Source organism: Talaromyces amestolkiae (genome assembly GCF_001896365.1).
Source record: "Talaromyces amestolkiae strain CIB chromosome Unknown scaffold13.1, whole genome shotgun sequence".
NCBI lineage: Eukaryota > Fungi > Ascomycota > Eurotiomycetes > Eurotiales > Trichocomaceae > Talaromyces > Talaromyces amestolkiae.
The window spans coordinates 260,482-278,770 of NW_024468049.1; the positions used below are offsets into that span (position 1 = coordinate 260,482).

General features: G+C 48.8%; 7 protein-coding genes across 7 annotated transcripts; 3 read left to right on the plus strand and 4 right to left on the minus strand.

Annotated features, from left to right (window-relative positions):
* Window positions 1–151: 151 nt before the first annotated feature.
* On the plus strand, window positions 152–764 carry BHQ10_006761 (uncharacterized protein; the record flags this gene model as incomplete). The annotated part of the gene is made up of 4 exons (XM_040879383.1): window positions 152–188; window positions 305–429; window positions 485–606; window positions 656–764. The coding sequence occupies 4 exons, from the start codon at window positions 152–154 to the stop codon at window positions 762–764; spliced, it is 393 nt and encodes a 130-aa protein (XP_040735265.1).
* Window positions 765–1,305: 541 nt separating this feature from the next.
* Window positions 1,306–2,894, minus strand: BHQ10_006762 (uncharacterized protein; the record flags this gene model as incomplete). The annotated part of the gene is made up of 2 exons (XM_040879384.1): window positions 1,306–2,628; window positions 2,682–2,894. The coding sequence occupies 2 exons, from the start codon at window positions 2,892–2,894 to the stop codon at window positions 1,306–1,308; spliced, it is 1,536 nt and encodes a 511-aa protein (XP_040735266.1).
* A 770-nt stretch (window positions 2,895–3,664) lies between these two features.
* BHQ10_006763 (uncharacterized protein) lies at window positions 3,665–7,285 on the plus strand (the record flags this gene model as incomplete). Its single annotated transcript, XM_040879385.1, has 1 exon — window positions 3,665–7,285. One exon carries the CDS (start codon window positions 3,665–3,667, stop codon window positions 7,283–7,285), a length of 3,621 nt encoding a protein of 1,206 aa, XP_040735267.1.
* Window positions 7,286–8,305: 1,020 nt separating this feature from the next.
* Window positions 8,306–8,806, minus strand: BHQ10_006764 (uncharacterized protein; the record flags this gene model as incomplete). The annotated part of the gene is made up of 1 exon (XM_040879386.1): window positions 8,306–8,806. One exon carries the CDS (start codon window positions 8,804–8,806, stop codon window positions 8,306–8,308), a length of 501 nt encoding a protein of 166 aa, XP_040735268.1.
* Window positions 8,807–10,838: 2,032 nt separating this feature from the next.
* On the minus strand, window positions 10,839–12,895 carry BHQ10_006765 (uncharacterized protein; the record flags this gene model as incomplete). The annotated part of the gene is made up of 3 exons (XM_040879387.1): window positions 10,839–12,054; window positions 12,102–12,256; window positions 12,308–12,895. 3 exons carry the CDS (start codon window positions 12,893–12,895, stop codon window positions 10,839–10,841), a joined length of 1,959 nt encoding a protein of 652 aa, XP_040735269.1.
* Window positions 12,896–14,074: 1,179 nt separating this feature from the next.
* Window positions 14,075–15,727, minus strand: BHQ10_006766 (uncharacterized protein; the record flags this gene model as incomplete). Its single annotated transcript, XM_040879388.1, has 6 exons — window positions 14,075–14,633; window positions 14,690–14,867; window positions 14,917–15,364; window positions 15,417–15,475; window positions 15,526–15,552; window positions 15,637–15,727. 6 exons carry the CDS (start codon window positions 15,725–15,727, stop codon window positions 14,075–14,077), a joined length of 1,362 nt encoding a protein of 453 aa, XP_040735270.1.
* Window positions 15,728–15,920: 193 nt separating this feature from the next.
* BHQ10_006767 (uncharacterized protein) lies at window positions 15,921–18,089 on the plus strand (the record flags this gene model as incomplete). The annotated part of the gene is made up of 8 exons (XM_040879389.1): window positions 15,921–15,937; window positions 15,993–16,231; window positions 16,293–16,330; window positions 16,382–16,801; window positions 16,853–17,107; window positions 17,173–17,339; window positions 17,599–17,980; window positions 18,069–18,089. 8 exons carry the CDS (start codon window positions 15,921–15,923, stop codon window positions 18,087–18,089), a joined length of 1,539 nt encoding a protein of 512 aa, XP_040735271.1.
* Window positions 18,090–18,289: the final 200 nt, after the last annotated feature.

The following is an 18,289-nucleotide window of genomic DNA, read 5'->3' on the forward strand; positions in this document are numbered from 1 at the left end:
TGGGGCCTACCATTTTTCGAGATCTCGAATTTTGCTCCCGTCACGACAACTTCTCGACGCCGACACCCACGACACCGACGAGGTTCGTTTATCATTCTTGTTGTCTGGTTATTGGAAGAATATTCGATTGACGAGTGTTACGTTATTACAGATGGCCGCCAAATCCCATATCCCGATCGTCAAGAAGCGTTAGTACTCTACCCGTCGCCAGCATACAGAAGAGGAGGATTTGAGGAGCTCTATCATCGATTGGGACCAAGAAAAATAAATGGAATAAACGGCTGATGAAGGATCTTGATTACAGGCACAAAGCGCTTCTTCCGCCATCAATCCGACACCTTCAAGTGCGTGCCCGCATCATGGCGCAAGCCCAAGGGTATCGACAACCGTGTCCGCAGACGATTCAAGGGTACCATTGCCATGCCCTCGGTACGTTTGAACAAATTTTCGCCAGGATTGGGATCATGTCTAATGAGAATGTTAGATCGGTTATGGTAGCAACAAGAAGMCCCGCCACTTGATGCCCTCTGGTCACAAGGCTTTCCTTGTCCACAACACCAAGGACGTTGAGCTCCTCCTCATGCACAACCGCACTTACGCCGCTGAGTACGTTCTTCAACACGAGTGATTCTGTCTCTCTACTAACAAACAACAGGATCGCCAGCGCCGTGTCCTCCCGCAAGCGTGTTGACATTCTGGCTAAGGCCAAGGCTCTCGGTGTCAAGGTCACAAACGCCAAGGCCCGCGTTACCACCGAGGCATAGATTATTTAATGCAATGCATCATGAACAGGATTTTCCATCTCATTATCTTTTTTCCTTGTTCTTGTTTTCGCGCGTTGCCGGGGTTTTGCATCTCAATCTCCCTTTCTGAAAAAAGCCGAGAGAGGGAGTGTGTTTATTAAATGGATGAATGGGATCTTGTTGCGGTTTTTACGGAGCTTCCTTCGTCAAGGAATCTTTGAACGATGATATCAACTACTCCCATGGTCGGTCTGGGAAGAGGGAAACTATTTCTCATTATCAAAAAAGCATGAGTGATCGATCGACAAATATCAATCAATTTTTATGAGGAAACGGAGCAGGCTTGGTCTGGGGGAAATGACGGTTTCTTGTCACAACTTACAAGAGAGGTTCTTGTATTAGGACCGGACAATTCCAAAATTTTTCAAAGATAAAAGAAATGCATTACATTGTTGCGTGATTGCTTCAGTAGTGTGATTTGCGCCAATCGTAACATGTAACTTTTTTCTAACCCTTCTATCTATGTACGAACTTTTTATAAAGGAAATATATAAAATGTCTATTAGGCTGTCAGATCCTGGCCATCCCTCAACTTTTGTGAAAGATTGACCATTCCGACTCCGCGCACAAGGGCCAGGACATCATCTTCCTTGGTCTCAACGTCCTGACCACCATCAGGACTAGGTCCCGCAAATCCATTATTGATTATCAATTCCTCGCCTTCGCTAGGCTCACGCCAATCAGGTATCGAAGTTGGTCCCTCCAAACCTTCCGGTGGGAAAGCCCATGTTGGTAGGGCACTTTTATATTTCCATGTCCCTTCATTATCTGCATACCTAGCTGCATGCAGGAAAATGCCAAGTTCATGAACACCGGGGTCTGTGTAGAGCGGCGCATCACATTCCTCGCAAATTTCACCAGAAAGACGCTCGCCCTTGCGCTTGTGATAGGCGTCTACAGCAGCTTCATGTTCACGGAACATGATTGCCTCGATCACCTGCGGATCTGTGTCCGGCGCTACAACGGGCGGGCATGTGAGATGGGTACGATAAGCGGTTGTCTCTGCTAATTCTGTCTTGCCCATGTTGGAGAGTCGATCGATGATCTCACCGTCGTTCTCGGCGCTGTCATCGTGTTTGCCCAGACTGGGTCCGAAGACGCGCCTGTTGGAGTAGATGGGGTCATTGGAGATGGGATATCCTAGAAATTGAAGGTGGACGCGAATTTGGTGCGTACGGCCTGTCAGAGGGAGACAGTGCACGATACTGTAGCCTTCGTCCTCGGAGGCTGTAGCTGGTGGCGTGGCAGGKAGATCACCGTTTTTTGACGCAATTTCGGCATCAGTCTTTGCTGAAGCTGGGTAGTAGGCTATGCGACGAAACTTTGTCCTGGCTTCCTTGCCTGTAGCACGAACCCTGTTCAAGCCCAGCTTGGGACTAACCGACATGATGGGTTGGTCGCAGAGCACAACGCCATCAGGGAACCGCCCGCCGACTCTCGCTACATACTCCTTTTGCAAAGTGCGCGACTTAAGTTGAACGGCAAACTTTTCTGCGGCTTTGGGATTCTTGCTGATAAACATTACGCCAGATGTCAGCCTGTCCAGTCGATTGCATGGAAGAGGTTTGAAACCGGGCCGGTCAGCTTTCATGATTTCGAGGATGGTATTGAAGTGGTATCGGCCTGCGCCGTGAACGGGAATTCCAGCGGGCTTGTCGATTACGATCATGTCATCATCTTCGTGGATTATTCCAATGGGACGAGAGCTCACGGGCGGTTCGTGTCGGTGGGTGGAATGCGAGACGATTGCGCCGTTGGGGACGATAGTATCGAGGTTCGCGACTTTTCCGCCGACGAGGACGCGGCCTTCTTCAATAGCTTGTTTCTGCTTCGATGTTAGCATTTCGATCCCACAGGGCGAGAGGAGCGTCCACTTACATAATACTCTGGCGTGCGATCTCTGAATTCGGACGTGAAAATGTCATACAACGTCCTACCCCGCCATCGCTCCTTGCAGTAGGTGTTGTAGGTATGGTGATATGGCTTGACCCTTCGAAGACCGCCCTCAAAGTAATAGCGGTCGGGGTTGTTGACCGGCCATGCGCTAATGTCTTCAGTGGGCTTGGTGGTTTGTTTCCCTTTTTTAGCCATAGTTGGTGCGGTTTCAATTACGGAGATGAAGCTGGGTAAATAGCGATAGCGACCACAAACGGCGCATTTGTGTACGAAACTCAGTTTGTCATATGGCGGCTATGACTCGAGCCGAGTGTCGGTAGTGCTAATCTATCGTCGAATGGCAAGCACTATCTTCGAACAATATGCTGTCGGAATATTGTTCCTCGAAATGAAAATATATTTTGAGGCCAATCGAGCGGCCAATCATGTTGAGAGAATGCAACTTCAACCTGGCGGGGTTTTCTTAGTGCTCTTTTTAGGGTTACCTAGGATTACCTAGGGTTATCCGGGGAAGCGTCTTTCCAGAGTGAAAGATCACTTGCTTCTTGCATGTACGAATATACTCAATGACCCTATCATCAATTTCATCTCCAACTACTCTAATCAGGTCTCTTCCTGAGGATACTCTCAACAATGACGCCAGCGACTAGTCCATGATGGGACTTTCTTGAACCAGCTGAAAAAACTAGGCAGATTAATTCCCCAAACGGACTCCTTGCCCTGTATCAGAGCCACCATGGATAGGTGCTGATCTATCATCTGTCTAGCAGCAAGATGATCAAGTAGAAAGTGGCTGCCTTGTTATGGAGTAACTACGGGAAAATCAATCTTTCTCAATGCTACATGCTCAGCCACTTGCTTTGTGGTAAATATCCATCGATCGGTCGCCCGCTCAAAATACACTGTGATGCTATGACTGATCGAACTGAAGCCAGCCTGCTGAAGTGTCTTATACCACCGGCATCATGGCTACCAATCCTTCCCCAGTAGAGGATCAATCCCTCTCGGAGACCGTCATTGAGCAGTCCATATTTCAGCAAGCTCAGTCCGCCGCTGCTGCTCAGAGGCGTACAAGACAGGAGGCCCCCTTGGCAAAAATTGACCTCGTCAATCCCGCTCCGGCCGAGGACGAAATTCCTCCTCCTGCTTACGGTGATATCTATGGCGAAATTGACAGCGAGGAGAACGGCCTGGGTACTAGTGCCCGTGTCACTGATGATGGCCGTGTCAACATCCGCATCAATCAGGTCAACCGCCGTTTGTCCCAGATATTTACTCCTGCTTTACGTCAACAAGTTGAAAGCGTCCAAGATAGTCGCCCGCCGCCTTCCCCTTATATACTCCCTGGTTTAGAAGGCAAAAAGGGAGTTCCTCCACCCCCGCCCTTGAACATCGTCATCCAGATCGTAGGCTCACGTGGAGATGTGCAGCCTTTCGTTGCCCTGGGGAAAGTCTTAAAAGATACCTACGGCCATCGAGTACGCCTGGCAACTCATCCCAATTTCAAGGATTTCGTGCAGGAGAATGGCCTGGAATTCTTCAGTATTGGCGGCGACCCGGTCCAGCTAATGGCCTTCATGGCCAAGAATTCCAGTCTGATGCCGGGATTTCGCAGTCTGATAAGTGGAGATATCAACCAGCGAAGGAAAGATGTTGCCGAGTATATTCAGGGCTGCTGGAGATCATGTTACAAAGCAGGCGACGGAATGACTTTTCGTGCTACTGACGATGACCTCTCGGCAAGGCCTTTCGTCGCAGACTGCATCATTGCCAACCCTCCAAGCTTTGCCCACATTCATTGTGCAGAGAAGCTGGGAATCCCTCTTCATATTATGTTCACTATGCCATATTCTCCCACCCAGGCCTTTCCCCATCCGCTAGCCAATATCCAGTCCACCAATGCCGACCCTCAACTCACTAATTACATAAGTTATGTTATGATCGAAGTCCTTCAATGGCAAGGTCTCGGTGATATCATCAACCGATTTCGCGCAAAATGTCTCGGGTTGGATCCCGTGAGTCTAATATGGGGCCCTGGGATGCTCCATCGTCTCAAAGTCCCTCACACTTACTGCTGGTCTCCAGCTCTGATACCCAAACCAAAAGACTGGGGTCCTCATGTATCTATCTCCGGGTACTACTCTCTTGAATCGGCTTCTGACTACAGCCCACCGCCTGATCTTCAGGCATTTCTCGACGCTGGTCCGCTCCCGATCTATATAGGATTCGGTAGTATCGTGCTGGAAGATCCAAATGCGATGATGGAGCTTATCATTGAGGCAGTGAGAAAGACTGGCCAGCGTGCGGTATTTTCCAAAGGCTGGGGAGGCATGGATACGAATAGTGATAGTATCCCGGACGGCATCTTTGTGCTAGGTAACGTGCCGCATGACTGGCTTTTCAAGCGGGTCTCGTGCGTCGTTCACCATGGTGGCGCAGGAACCACAGCAGCAGGCATTGCTGCAGGTCGGCCAACTGTTATTGTTCCCTTTTTTGGAGACCAGCCATTCTGGGGCGCCATGGTCGCGCGAGCAGGCGCCGGTCCCAACCCTATCCCTCGTAAACAACTCACAGCGGATAAACTAGCCAATGCAGTCAGCTTCTGTCTGAAGCCAGAAAGCCTGGAACGCGCTAAAGAGCTCGCAAGCGAGATAGCGGCAGAGAAAGGCAGCGACATGGGTGCTCAATTGTTACATCAATATCTCGAGGCTGACCGACTCCGTTGCATGCTCGCACCATCTCGGCCAGCTACGTGGCGCATCAAGCGCACTCAGATCAGGTTAAGCGCTTTTGCTGCCTGTACTTTAGCAAATGCAAAACTTTTGAATTTCCATGACCTAAAGCTCTTCAGGCCACAGGAGTATGAGACTGATGAAGGTCCATGGGATCCTATATCTGGAGGTGCTGCGGCATGTTTCAGGGCATTCAGCGGCATGGCGATGGGGGTAGCCGAAATTCCTACGGAGACGTTGAAACCTTTGCACATTCCGGTTGGGTCTCGACGGCAGTCGCAAGAATCAATGTCGACAATCGCAAGGAGAAGCAAGACCTTACTCGTGAATGAAAGATCGACCTTGGCAGGACCAAGTTCGAGCTTGATCGTGCAAGAGTCTCCTTTTCGCGTTGGAAGCTTCCCAAGTCTCTCGTCTTCCACTTCGAACGTCGGATCGAGCCATTTCTCCGATACACTGGATGGCCAGTCGAATCCCAAGCAAGACGATGCTGGCCGAAGACGAGCCCGCAGCCGGAATGAATCCGACTTCGGCAAGGATCGTGACATGTTGCGCCAGACTGGCGTGCATACGAGCAAAGGCCTCGGACGTATCGTAAAGTCGGCTGCGAAGATCCCTATGGAAATCTCCGTGGGCTTGACCAAAGGGTTTCACAATTTCCCAAAGCTTTGGGGCGACAATACAGTGCGCCCTCAGGAAAAAGTAAGCGATTTCAAATCAGGCGTCATGGCAGTAGGAAAAGAGTTTGGGTACGGCTGGKACGATGGCGTTACTGGCCTGGTCACTCAGCCCTGGAAAGGTGCGCAGAAAGAGGGCCCTGGCGGTTTCCTGAAAGGGATTGGTAAAGGGCTCGGAGGATTCGTTACCAAGCCAACTGCGGGATTTGCTGGTGTCCTCGGTCATACCATGAAGGGTGTACACAAAGAAATGCAGAAGTTGTTCGGCGGCAATGTGCAAAGCTACATTGTTGCATCTAGGGTGGCCCAGGGATACGAGGAGTGGCTGCAAAGCTCCGATACAGAAAAGCAAGACGTCATCGATCGGTGGAATATAGTCCAGAAATACCTAAAGGAACGCAACCCTGACGAGAGCATGCTAGACGTTTTGAAAGCACAGCAAGAGGAGAACATGGAGGATGCAGAGGTGACTTCGGTCAGCACGACTGCTCCGAACTTAGATCCTGAGAGTGTCCTACCACACCCTGAGGAATTGTATGAATTGGCTGGAGACAACGAAATCGTCCAACTGCCAGTCCAAGGGACTTCACGTAGGCATGTAGGAGAAGGTGCCTGTACGGAAGGGGGGGACCAAGAAAATGAGTCTCAGCGCCAACAAAACGATGCTACAGACAACCAGGTAGAGCAGGAGAGTTTGCGCCAAGCGATAGCGGCCAGCGAAACCGAAGCTCAACAACAAGCAAGCGAAGCATTGGAGTTTGAGAGGCAGTTGGAGCGAGTCATGGCGGAGAGTTTAAGAGAGCAGAGGCAGAGGCAGAGTAGCAGCAGCAGTAGTGTATGGGAGTCGGATACAAGTCTGGACGAGGGTGATGATGAGATTGAGCGGGAATCCGACGAGATGGCAGGGAAGGCGGCCGGGTCATCGAGCCAGCAACCTCCTTCCTATGATCCCGGGCATTCACAAAGTAGGTTCGAGGGTCAACGCGGAGAGAAAACGGCACAAGAAAGGACAGAAGAAGAGATCGTGCTGGAGTATGTCAAGAAGCAGAGTCTCTTAGAAGCGCACCATCAAAGCAAAGGCAAAGGCCATGCTACAGCGGAAGAGGATGGAGACGATGAAGACTTGCAGAGGGCCCTGAAGCTGAGCATGCAAGATACAAATTCTCGTAGAACATGAATACCTAGGATGTAGCATAGCACTAAAAAGCTTGTTTATTTATGTTCGCACGATTCAAAGATATCTAGTGTTACAGTCCTGACGATCTGATTGGCCATTGAGGTGTCTGGTTGATTCCGGACCTCGGCTTTGCTTAACGTCGGCCGATGAACTGTATCTTTCTGTAAGGTCCACTAAATTTTAAACGATCAGTGATAATTGAATGGAGTAAGATACATAAATCTTTTGCAAAGCTACAGAGACCATAATGGCAGACAAGAATGCCAAAAAGTCTCGCACACGAGCAGACTATCCATTTCATCTAGAATATCGGACACGATGGTAGCTTTCCTTCCAATCACAAGAAAGATACCGACTAACGTCTCTAGGTCCGATAACGACATGTATGGCCACCTCAACAACAGCATATACGCATTCCTCTTCGACTCCATAATCAATCACTACCTAATAACCCACTGCGGGATTGATCCTGCGCATCGACAACCACAACAAGCCCAAAAACACAACCAGATCGGTCTTGTGGTTTCGTCTTATTGCGATTATTTTGCCTCTGTTGCGTACCCCGATGTGCTTGAATTGGGATTGAGGGTTGTCAAGCTCGGGTCTTCGAGTGTGATGTATGAGGTTGGTGTGTTCAGGGCTGGGGAGGAGCGGGTTAATGTTGTGGGTGGATTTACTCATGTTTTTGTGGAGAGGGAGACGATGAAGCCGAGGAGTAGCGGTGGGATGAACGATAGTATACGAGAGGGTTTGAAGAAGTTGTATATAGGGGATAGTTCAAAGTTGTGATGAATTGGTATGTACGTATATCGTCTACCATTCAGCTCATGAAGAAATGATTGCATTAAAGAGTATATCCCGCCTTTTATAGTCTACGCCATGCTCGTAGCTGGCTTCCCATAACGCCGTCGCTCAAAATAGCACATTAATACCCGAATGAAATGAACCCGCTTGCTGATAGATAAAATAGCATGCTAAAGAAATTTTGAGTGGTCGAAGTAAGTTCTCGAGGACAGAAATTCAAACAACACTGCTGGTACGCGACGTCATAGGCGAAGAAGCAGCAGAACTGTCCTCATCCGATGTCATTCGGCGCATAGTCATATTCTCTTTGTCGTAGCACCACTTGCGGTACGGGCCCGGTATGAATTTGCCACGCGAATCCCAACCAATGACCCAGGTGAAACCGTCATCGAGTTGGAAGAAGAGGCATTTCGAAGGTTCGTCGCCTTGTCTCAGAGTGACGCGGTGGTAACGGCAGCGCTTTTCCATCTCCGAGGCAAAGAGATAGCGATGGACAATGCGGCAGTAGACAACGGGACGTGGTTCGGATTCGTCCTCTTCAGCGCCGTCGCGGCGGATGAGGTGCCAGCCTCGCTCTGGGATGTAGCGGTAGGTGCCAGGAACAGGAGACTCCCAGTGTTCCTCCTTGGTAGGATGGCCATGGACCCGGGCTCCGTTGTCGAACCAGTAGAGTGGGCAGATGACGTTCCGGAGGCAGATGAAGATGTTTGGAGCCATTGTTGATAGAGTCTTTGTGTTGATTGATGATTTGGATGTGTGAAATACGTAGTCGAAGGAGAAAAGTTTTGGTAGACTGAAAAGGTAAAAGGTGTTGTGACAATGACACAGTGGATTGTGCTGGTCGTGAGTCAAGCACGAGTGTGATTACTTTGTGTTGGCTGTGACAGCCGCCGGGGTTATTGAGTGAGATCCATGGTGTGAAGGATGTTAAGAAGCAGAGAAGCCACTGGAATTTATATAAGAAGTAAGGGGAGTTGTCTGCCTGGCCAGGTATAGCCTAGAAGCAGATGGAGATAACCAGCGGAATGGTAGATAGATAGGGCGAGCAGAGCAAGAAAGATGGAGAGGACTTGGCCAGATAAATGGTGGAGCAGGAGAATGGAGTTCAACAAGACGAGCTGGTGTAAGTCTGAAAGTCACCGCCAGATGATGGACAAGGACAAGCTATCCTTAATCTCGGGCTATATCAAGAGCATGGCCGAATGGCGGGATATGACTGGACGATAGGGGAGATGGACAACATGCAGCCCTGGCGATTATTTTTTGTCGTTGAGCTGGCAAGGGCAGAATCAGGAGAGAAAAAGAAAATATATACGGAGTGGTGCCTGGTAGGCGGAGAAACAATGTGGGATATCAAATTTTCTGCGTGGCTCAGGCCAGGCCCGGCTATCAAGGCACCAAGGCACCAAGGCACTAATTGGGCGGCCCGCTTCCGACCCACGGCAGCTCCTTAGTCCTTACTCTGTACGGTCTTCCACCACTCCCTACTTCCCACTTCCCACCTCCCCGATGCCGAGATCCAGCCACGATTGGTTTTTTCTTTTTCTGACTGCCCACTGGCTGCTCAATATTATTCAATATCGCCAACGGTCCAAGACTCCCAAGAAAACCGTCCTGCTGGATGTAATTGTGGACCCGGCCCATCCTCCTTGCCTACCACAGGCTCTCATCACACCGACTCGGTGGAGCGCGTTTCGGAGACTTTATGGCTTGATGCACATTACGTACATCACAGCTAGCCTACTAACGTACCCAGCTCTGTACTAGCTGTGGGCTAAAATAGGCACGCTGATCAACAACATGTGTGGCGGCCCACCTGCGTGCTGATTGCTGATCGCATATATCTGTCTACCGTATGAGAACATCCCGTATCATTCTCGTGTCTGACGTGCAGCATCAGCTCACCGAGGATTGTCTATCTTGGTGATATCCTGACTTACTCCGGACATTCAACAATAGTCTTGGATCAAGGTTGTGCAACATACAAATAATCGATTTGATCCGATATATTTTCGCGTCCGACATTCGCAACTTGTGGGCGAGGTCCATGTCCTCCCTGAACGAGAGAGGTGCATCGGCCATTCCTGAGTTTCCCGTTTTAAGGACAGGGAATGCTCCTATCGCTCTGTCTGACTCTATCAAGAGTGTCTGAACATCATCGGTCGCTTTTATCAGATGAACGACATTACGCAAGAATTAAAGGAATGCCTGCCATTACTCCCTAATCCGATTTTATGCGGCGTTAGACGCACTTTTTGAGTCGGCAAACCGCCACAGGAATGAAGCTGTCCGCCAGCCATTCTTGAGTCGCCACTTTTGTCGGCAATACTCACATGAACCACCCGACAATTTCCCCATATCCAAATCAGACCAAATGCATCGAATCATCAATATACTCAATATATGAAGTAGAAGAGATGTGGAAATGGTGCATCTGTAGTGGGCCTCACCCAGCAAGTGCCGGTGGGTCCTCTCCATACTCCATACTACGAAACGATTATCTTTGAGAGGAGTATTTATAGATGAATGTGCTATGGCAATAGTGGATGGCGCGATGTACCTCTTCTGGTTTGTTGCATTGAGGTGCAAGTCAGATAGTGCCATGACGTCGTGGACTGATCTCTACACATGCAAAACATCACTCTACCTCTTGTATGCTTGGCTATCTCGACCGTTCGATTATCAATGACGATGATGTGCATTCAAAAAGTGTCTTTTGCAAAAATTCTACACTGTACATACTGTAAAGCTAATGATTATGCCTCGGCTCATCCCACTTCTGCGCAAGTCGTTGGTACTTCAACGCCTCCCGCAAAACCATCCCTTGACTAAGCTGATCAGTCTCCTTTCGGAAAATCTCTTGCCACGGAGTTTGGCTCTCCGGCCCCTGATATCCTCCTTCAGCATTGAGTTTGTCTTGTCGAATTTTAATTTCTTCGTCCGGAATCAATATATCCACCCGTCGCTTGCGGAGATCAACCCTGACCCGATCTCCGGTCTGCAAAATACCAAGATTTCCGCCCGCTGCTGCTTCGGGGCTTGCATTCAAGATTGATGGCGAACTCGATGTGCCAGATTGTCTACCGTCGCCGATACACGGCAAGGATTGAACGCCCTTTTTCAAAAGTCGGCCGGGTGGGTGCATATTTACCACTTCGGCGGCACCGGGATATCCCAATGGACCCGTGCCACGGATAATCAACAGGGTCTTGTCATCAATAGGGGTCGTCTCATCTTCAATGCGTCGATGGTAGTCTTCAGGACCATCAAAGACGACAACAGGCCCTTCAAAGGCGTCTGGATCATCCGGATTTTGAAGGAATCGTTCTCGAAACTCCTGGGATATAACGCATGTTTTCATCACGGCTGAGTCAAAGAGTGTACCGCTCAAGTGACGGAAACCCGCATTTTCAAGCATTGGCTTGCTGTATTCGCGGATCACGCGGCGGTCCCATGAATGCTTGCCTCGGACATTGTCTGCAACTGTACGTCCGTTGCAGGTGAGGACATCCGGATGAAGTTTTTCGGCATCAAGTAATTCAGCCATAATAGCTGGAAGACCGCCTGCACGGAAGTATTCTTCACCCAAATACTCACCGGCTGGTTGCATATTGAGTAGTAATGGAACTTCATATCCGACTGTATCCCAATCTTCGACCGAGAGATCAACACCCATATGCTTGGCAATAGCCGTGACATGAATAGGAGCGTTGGTGCTGCCTCCGATGGCTGTGTTGACGATAATTGCGTTCTCGAATGCTTCGCGGGTCATGATGTCACTTGGCTTTCGGTCTGTGAGGACCATCTCGACGATCTGTTTGCCTGTCTCATAGGCGCATTGAGGTCGTTCGCGGTAGGGGGCTGGGATGGCTGCGGAACCGGGGAGGGCCATTCCGAGCGCTTCTGCCAGGGCGTTCATGGTGGATGCTGTTCCCATAGTGTTGCAATGGCCAGCAGATGGTGCTCTAATCATTGTTAACATGGGCAGTACACAAAGAACGATGCTACATACCCAGTTGCGGCATACTCGATAAACTCGTCACGAGTCATTTCGCCAGCCGCCAGCAGTTCACGACCTTTCCAGACTACCATACCCGAGCCGGACAATTCACCTTTGTGATAGCCGTTGATCATCGGTCCGACATTGAAAACTAATGCAGGGATGTTCTAGAACCATGAGCTTGGCTTTATCCTGTTTCATTGCAAAAAGATACTCACCACTGTAGCAGCAGCCATTAGACACGCAGGTGTCGTCTTGTCACATCCCGTCAACAACACCACTCCATCCAACGGATACCCAAACATAATCTCCACAAGTCCTAGATACGCGAAATTTCTATCCAAACAAGCCGTCGGTCGTCGCGAGCTCTCCTGGATCGGATGGATAGGAAACTCGAATGCGATACCACCGGCTTCACGAATCCCCTCACGAATCCGTTTGGACAGTTCTAGATGATATCTGTTACAGGGAACGAGATCGGATCCGGACTGAGCAATTCCGATAATTGGTTTGCCGGATGTAAGTTCGTCCTGTGTGATGCCGTAGTTGAGGTATCGCTCGATGTAGATGGCGCCCATGGATGGGTTGACTTCTGGACCGAACCATTTGCGGGAACGGAGTTCGCGAGGGGATGAAGACTTCTTTTTTAACGAGCCGTGGATCTTGAGCTCTGCTAGTGTAGACTCTAGTTGTTGGGTACGTTTTCTCAAGGCCAGGAGTTCTTGCTGACAATCCTCGATGTTGATGGGTGATTGCGGGGCGTCGCATGAGCAACCCTCACAGCTTGTTTTTGAGTCGCAGCCCATTGCGGAAGCTCTCTGTCAAGATCTCTAGTATATGAGAATCTAATATCCGGGGAAGAGGAGGAGAGCTATTTATCAACGATGATGATTCATGCGACACCTTTTATGATCACCGGTGACTATGTAGTAGTATCCACTATCTAGTCATTTGCGTGGGAGTCGACGCGGGGGTACAACAGCTCTCTCACTGAGCGTGGGATATGAAGCGGTCTATTATAAATAAGTCTTGGTCAATACAAGCAATTAGATCAACGACAGTCAAAGGATTGAGAGAGAAACTCGTATTTATGTAGCACGTAGCCATTGTCGCAGTCATACAAAAACGACAGAAAATGTCAGCCGGAAAGATGTCCGAGTTGGAGAATGACCTCGGGCGATGCGGAGATGCTCCGATTTTGCATTACATAATCGGGTTAACTTTCCAAATTGGGGCGATTAGGGCTAGCTTTGGAATGGAAGGTCTTTGAATTGTTGATTCGAAGAGATGTTTCCGAGTGATTGAAAAGACAGTCTTGATTTATGGGTAGAAGCCATCTCGAGTGATATTAATATACACAGGTCCGACTGAAAGTACGACAAACAACTTCACATTTGCAATCGATGTTGATAGTCAAGCAGATCTAGACTCATACCTTTAACTACATGTATAATATCTATACCAACATTAAATCTCAATATTCGGTAAGCATTGGGGAGGGTTTGTCTCCAAAAATGGTTGCGACATATCTTCAAAGAGACCATCAACTCTAAAACAACCGTCAGACCAATTTAATATTCCTAATTCATTTACAAAGACGTGCGAGACAGTTGATAATCCCTTCCTTATGAAGTGTTCGAAAACTTAGACCAACTTTAGATATACCCATGCTCCAGAAATGTCTCGATGTAAACTAAAGGCTCATTCTATCCTACATCACATATATACACATAGGAATACTTATCGACAAGAAAGAACCTTGAACGCGAACGACTGGAACATAAACAGAAACTTTTGTCATGTCGTCCAAGCATCATCGTCATTCAAATAGAGTGGAGTCCTCAAAGTCTACCAATAAGTGTATACAAGTCATCATTGAACAAATCGTCGCATCGAAAAGCTCAGAAAATCATAATGCAAATAATGATAATCATAAAAATGCTGATGTGCATCGTCGCGTAGTCTCAAAAAGCACAAGAGTCTATCTACTGAGTCGCGCACTGCGCTGGCTCGCCTTCTTCATCATCGTCTTGCCATCCGGAACCTCCTCGGGGGTCGCCCTGACCGAATGCTTCAATATCAGCATCGGATTCGTAGTCGACTTCATCCACGGATTCGGTTGTGATTGGTGGTTGTGTTGATTTTGGCAAGATTTCTCTAAGTTTCTCCAAGGTCTCAGGACTTGGTGTCCAATCCTTATCGGGGAATTTGATATCGACAATCAGGTACAAGTCTCCACGAGCATCGCTCTTCTTGAGTGGCATTCCTTCTCCGGGGATTTTCAAGACCTGTCCTGGGGAGAGGACATCGCCTGGTTTCTTTGGATGGGTGATCTCAATGCCTCGTCCGTCTAAATGTTTGAGCACCACCCGAGAGAAGCCAGCCAGGGCTTCGGCAAGAGTGATTTCGAGATCAGCAGTTAGATCAGGACCGGCTCGACGGAAAATCGGATGTTCGGTCTCAACAAGGTGGAACACAATGTCGCCTGGTTCTTGGTCGGGTACTTGATCCGCTTCTCCTTCCAAAACGACACGATCTCCTTCTCTGTAATGACGGATAATTAGTCGACGAACGCATAGCAAAGATAAATAATCACTCACTTGGCTCCTCGAGGGATGTATATTTCAAGCATCTTCTTCTCCTCCGTGACCTTCTTTCCTTTGCACTTTTTGCATTTATCTTTTGTGGCGAAAAAACTGCCCTGTCCGTCACACACAGTGCAAGGAGCCATAGACGAAGTCAACATGGGACCCATTTGGCGAAGCACTTCCTTGTATCCTACACGGAGTTAGCTATGTCATTAATCATCGTTGAAGCAACAACCTACCTTGTCCGCCACAAGTCGAACATTCTTTTGCAACAGCCTTGTCTTTTCCACCTTTTCCCTTACAAAGTCCACAGATCACGTTTTTGGTGCTGGCAAATTTGACGGTTTTTCCTTTGTAAAGATCTTCCAGGCTCACTTCGTATTTTGTTTCTTCGTCCGGGCTCTTTCTAGGTTTGGGCGGTCGTCGTCCTCCTCCTCCGTGACCAGGCATACCTCCCATACCACCCATGCCTCCAAACATCTGGGCTAGTATATCGTCCAAGTCCGGTCCGCCACCCATACCGGGGTTTCCTGATCCATCAAAAGCGCTCATACCATGCGTGTCGTACAGATGGCGTTTGTCCTCATCGTAAAGAATGTCATATGCTTGCTGGACCGCTTTGAACTTGATCTCCGCCGCTTCTCGCTCCGCTTCGGGGACTTTGTCGGGATGGCTCGCTAATGCCGCCTGGTTTGATGGGTTAGGCTTAGACCAGATGCGAGTCACTGTGTGTTCTTACTTTGCGATATGCCTTTCGGATTTCATCCTTTGATGCGCCATGTTCAACTTCGAGAATTTCTATTGGACGGTGAGTATGTGTAGCGACAGAGGAGTGAGAGCGGTCTTACCATAGAGATCAATACCTGCGCCGTCCACTGAAAAGTAAGTCAGAAGTGGTCAACAGAAAGCTAAGTTTGGACGAACTTTTGTTTTATCGACCAGCTATGGTCGGAATGTACTGGTAAGAAAGTACGCTTCACCGAACGAGACAATAGAAAAGACAGAGAAATGGAAGAGAAGAAGTATTTGTTTAGAGTGGGCTGCAAACATTGATAAGATACGGAGAGGGATCTGCCGGGCGGAATTTTTTCTGCGATGCCGCGCGCCAAGACTCGCAGCTTCGGCCAATTGTTTGATTGACCCTGACCAACATCATTTCTTTGGCAAGAGAGGAAGAGTCCTGCTTTCTGTTCTATAGCAGGATGATGAAATTGCGTCCTGGGGTATTCGCAAAGCCGCCGTCATGGGTCTGCTTCCAATGTAGAGCCAACTCGTCTGTCGCATCCCGCTCCCAACTTCCGTGCTCTGTCCGCAGTAGCAGCAACACGAAGCTTGTTCCAGACGAGCCTGCTCGAACACGTTTTGCGCCTTCTCCTACCGGTTACCTGCATTTAGGCTCTCTACGCACAGCTTTGTTCAATTACCTCCTGGCAAAACGTACTGGCGGACAATTCCTGCTCCGTATCGAGGACACAGATCAGAAGAGAACCATACCGGGTGCGGAGGAAAGGCTGTATAGCGATCTGCAATGGGCTGCTTTAGAATGGGATGAAGGTATGATAATTGGATGGAAACGTGTATGCGCTTTGTCGATCAGTGCTTCTGACATTTGTAGGTCCTATCGTTGGCGGTCCTTATGGTCCATACAGACAAGTACGTAGGGTTCTCCGACTCAACGATTACTTTGCTAAACTGTCGTTTTAGTCCGAGCGAACAGCTCTCTACCACAAACATGCAAACGATCTCGTTCACTCCGGGCATGCCTATCGCTGCTTCTGTAGCGCCGGACGACTAGACACCCTTGCCAGGCAGCGCAACCAGGCCGGCCTTCCGCTCGGATACGATCGCCAATGCGTTGACATACCTGCCGAAGAGGCAGAAGAAAGGGCGGCAAAGGGAGAAATACATGTTGTCCGGCTGAAAGCGGACGAGTACCCGAAATTCAAAGATTTCGTAATTGGGACGACAGGACAAAACCAAGATGGTCAAAAGAAGTTTCTCAAGACAATAAATCGTATTTACGATGACCCTATTCTGTTGAAGTCCGATGGCAATCCGACATACCACCTGGCCAATGTCGTGGATGACCACCACATGAAGATCACTCATGTCATCAGAGGAACAGTGAGTTTGCTATTCTATCTGAGAGGTATATCAGGCTTATATCGGAGCTAGGAGTGGTTGGCTTCGACACCCATGCATGTCGCACTCTACAATGCCTTCGATTGGACGCCGCCCCAATTCGGCCATGTGCCTCTTCTTGTCGATCTGAACGGCCAAAAGCTGAGCAAACGCAACTCAAATATTGACATTTCCTTCTACAGAGACAGCGGTATCCTGCCTTCTACGCTTCTCAACTATGCCGCCTTGTTAGGCTGGTCGCATAACCAGAAGTCAGAAGTCTTTTCTTTGAAAGATATGGAAGAGCTTGTAAGATGTTGACCGTGAAGTACATTCCACCACCCAGTTCTTGGCACTCATACTTGTCTCTCTAGTTCAATCTGAAGATCACCAAAGGGAACACTATCGTCAGCCCCGAAAAAATGTGGTTCCTTCAAAAAGCACACACAAAGCGATGTGTAGCTGAGAATGGCCCCGAGTTCCAGAAATTGGTGGGCGATGTCACAGAAGCAGCGGAGGGACGAGGGAATATCAGAGCTAAGTATGTTTTTTTCTTTTTTGTTTGGAGCAATGCCTGCGCAAGTGCCCGATATAACCCATTGTTTGAAATTATCTAGCACATACGACCATAGGGTGTGGAAAACAGGGCTTCCCGTCCGCTCAGCCGTACTTAAGCCACACGCCGGCTGGTTAGTAGTCCACCAGCGAATCCCAGCTGTTGTATTTTTTTTCTTCTTGTTGCTTATATCGAAGACGTCTTCACTTTTGAACTATTTGGATGCTAATGCTTTTTCTGCCAGCCTGCCTGTTAAGGAGACCGTCACGTCCCTCCTTCGATATGATGGCGGCCATTTCACTACACCAGCTCAATTCCTGGACCGCAATTGGTCCTTCTTCACATCATCTTTGGATCGAACTCCGTATACATTAACTCAAAGCGATCTCGAGATCGGAGACCCAACACCGCCTCTTGTCGCCCTGCAGACAGTAGCAACAATTCTAACCCTTGTTCCTGAAAGTCATTGGAACGTTGAGACCCATCGGACGAACCTTGACTGTATTCCATATGCAAGCAAGGCATTCAAGAAAGAGCTCTATCACTATCTCCGCTGGGCTCTTCTTGCTGGCGCTCCCGGTCCTGGAATGCCGCAGATTATGGAAGTTCTAGGTAGAGACGAAACGGTACGACGACTAACGGAAGCTATTCAATTGAATGGGAATCAAGATCGGAGTAGAAGAGGGAGAATAAAGCTTGATTGAGATGCTCCAGGACTGCGAATATGTACAATAATGGGTCTCGTGTAAGATAGAAAAAAGCTGTGATCATCGAACAGTCAAAACAATCTCAAAAAACGAGCGGTCGAAAACTTGACAAACCACCCTCCTTCCTCGGCCTCTTGAACGAACGGTTCAATCACAAAAATCGTTGCACATGGACCATCCATATACAATCTGGGACGGGATGTGTACATTCCAGATACCAAATTGTGT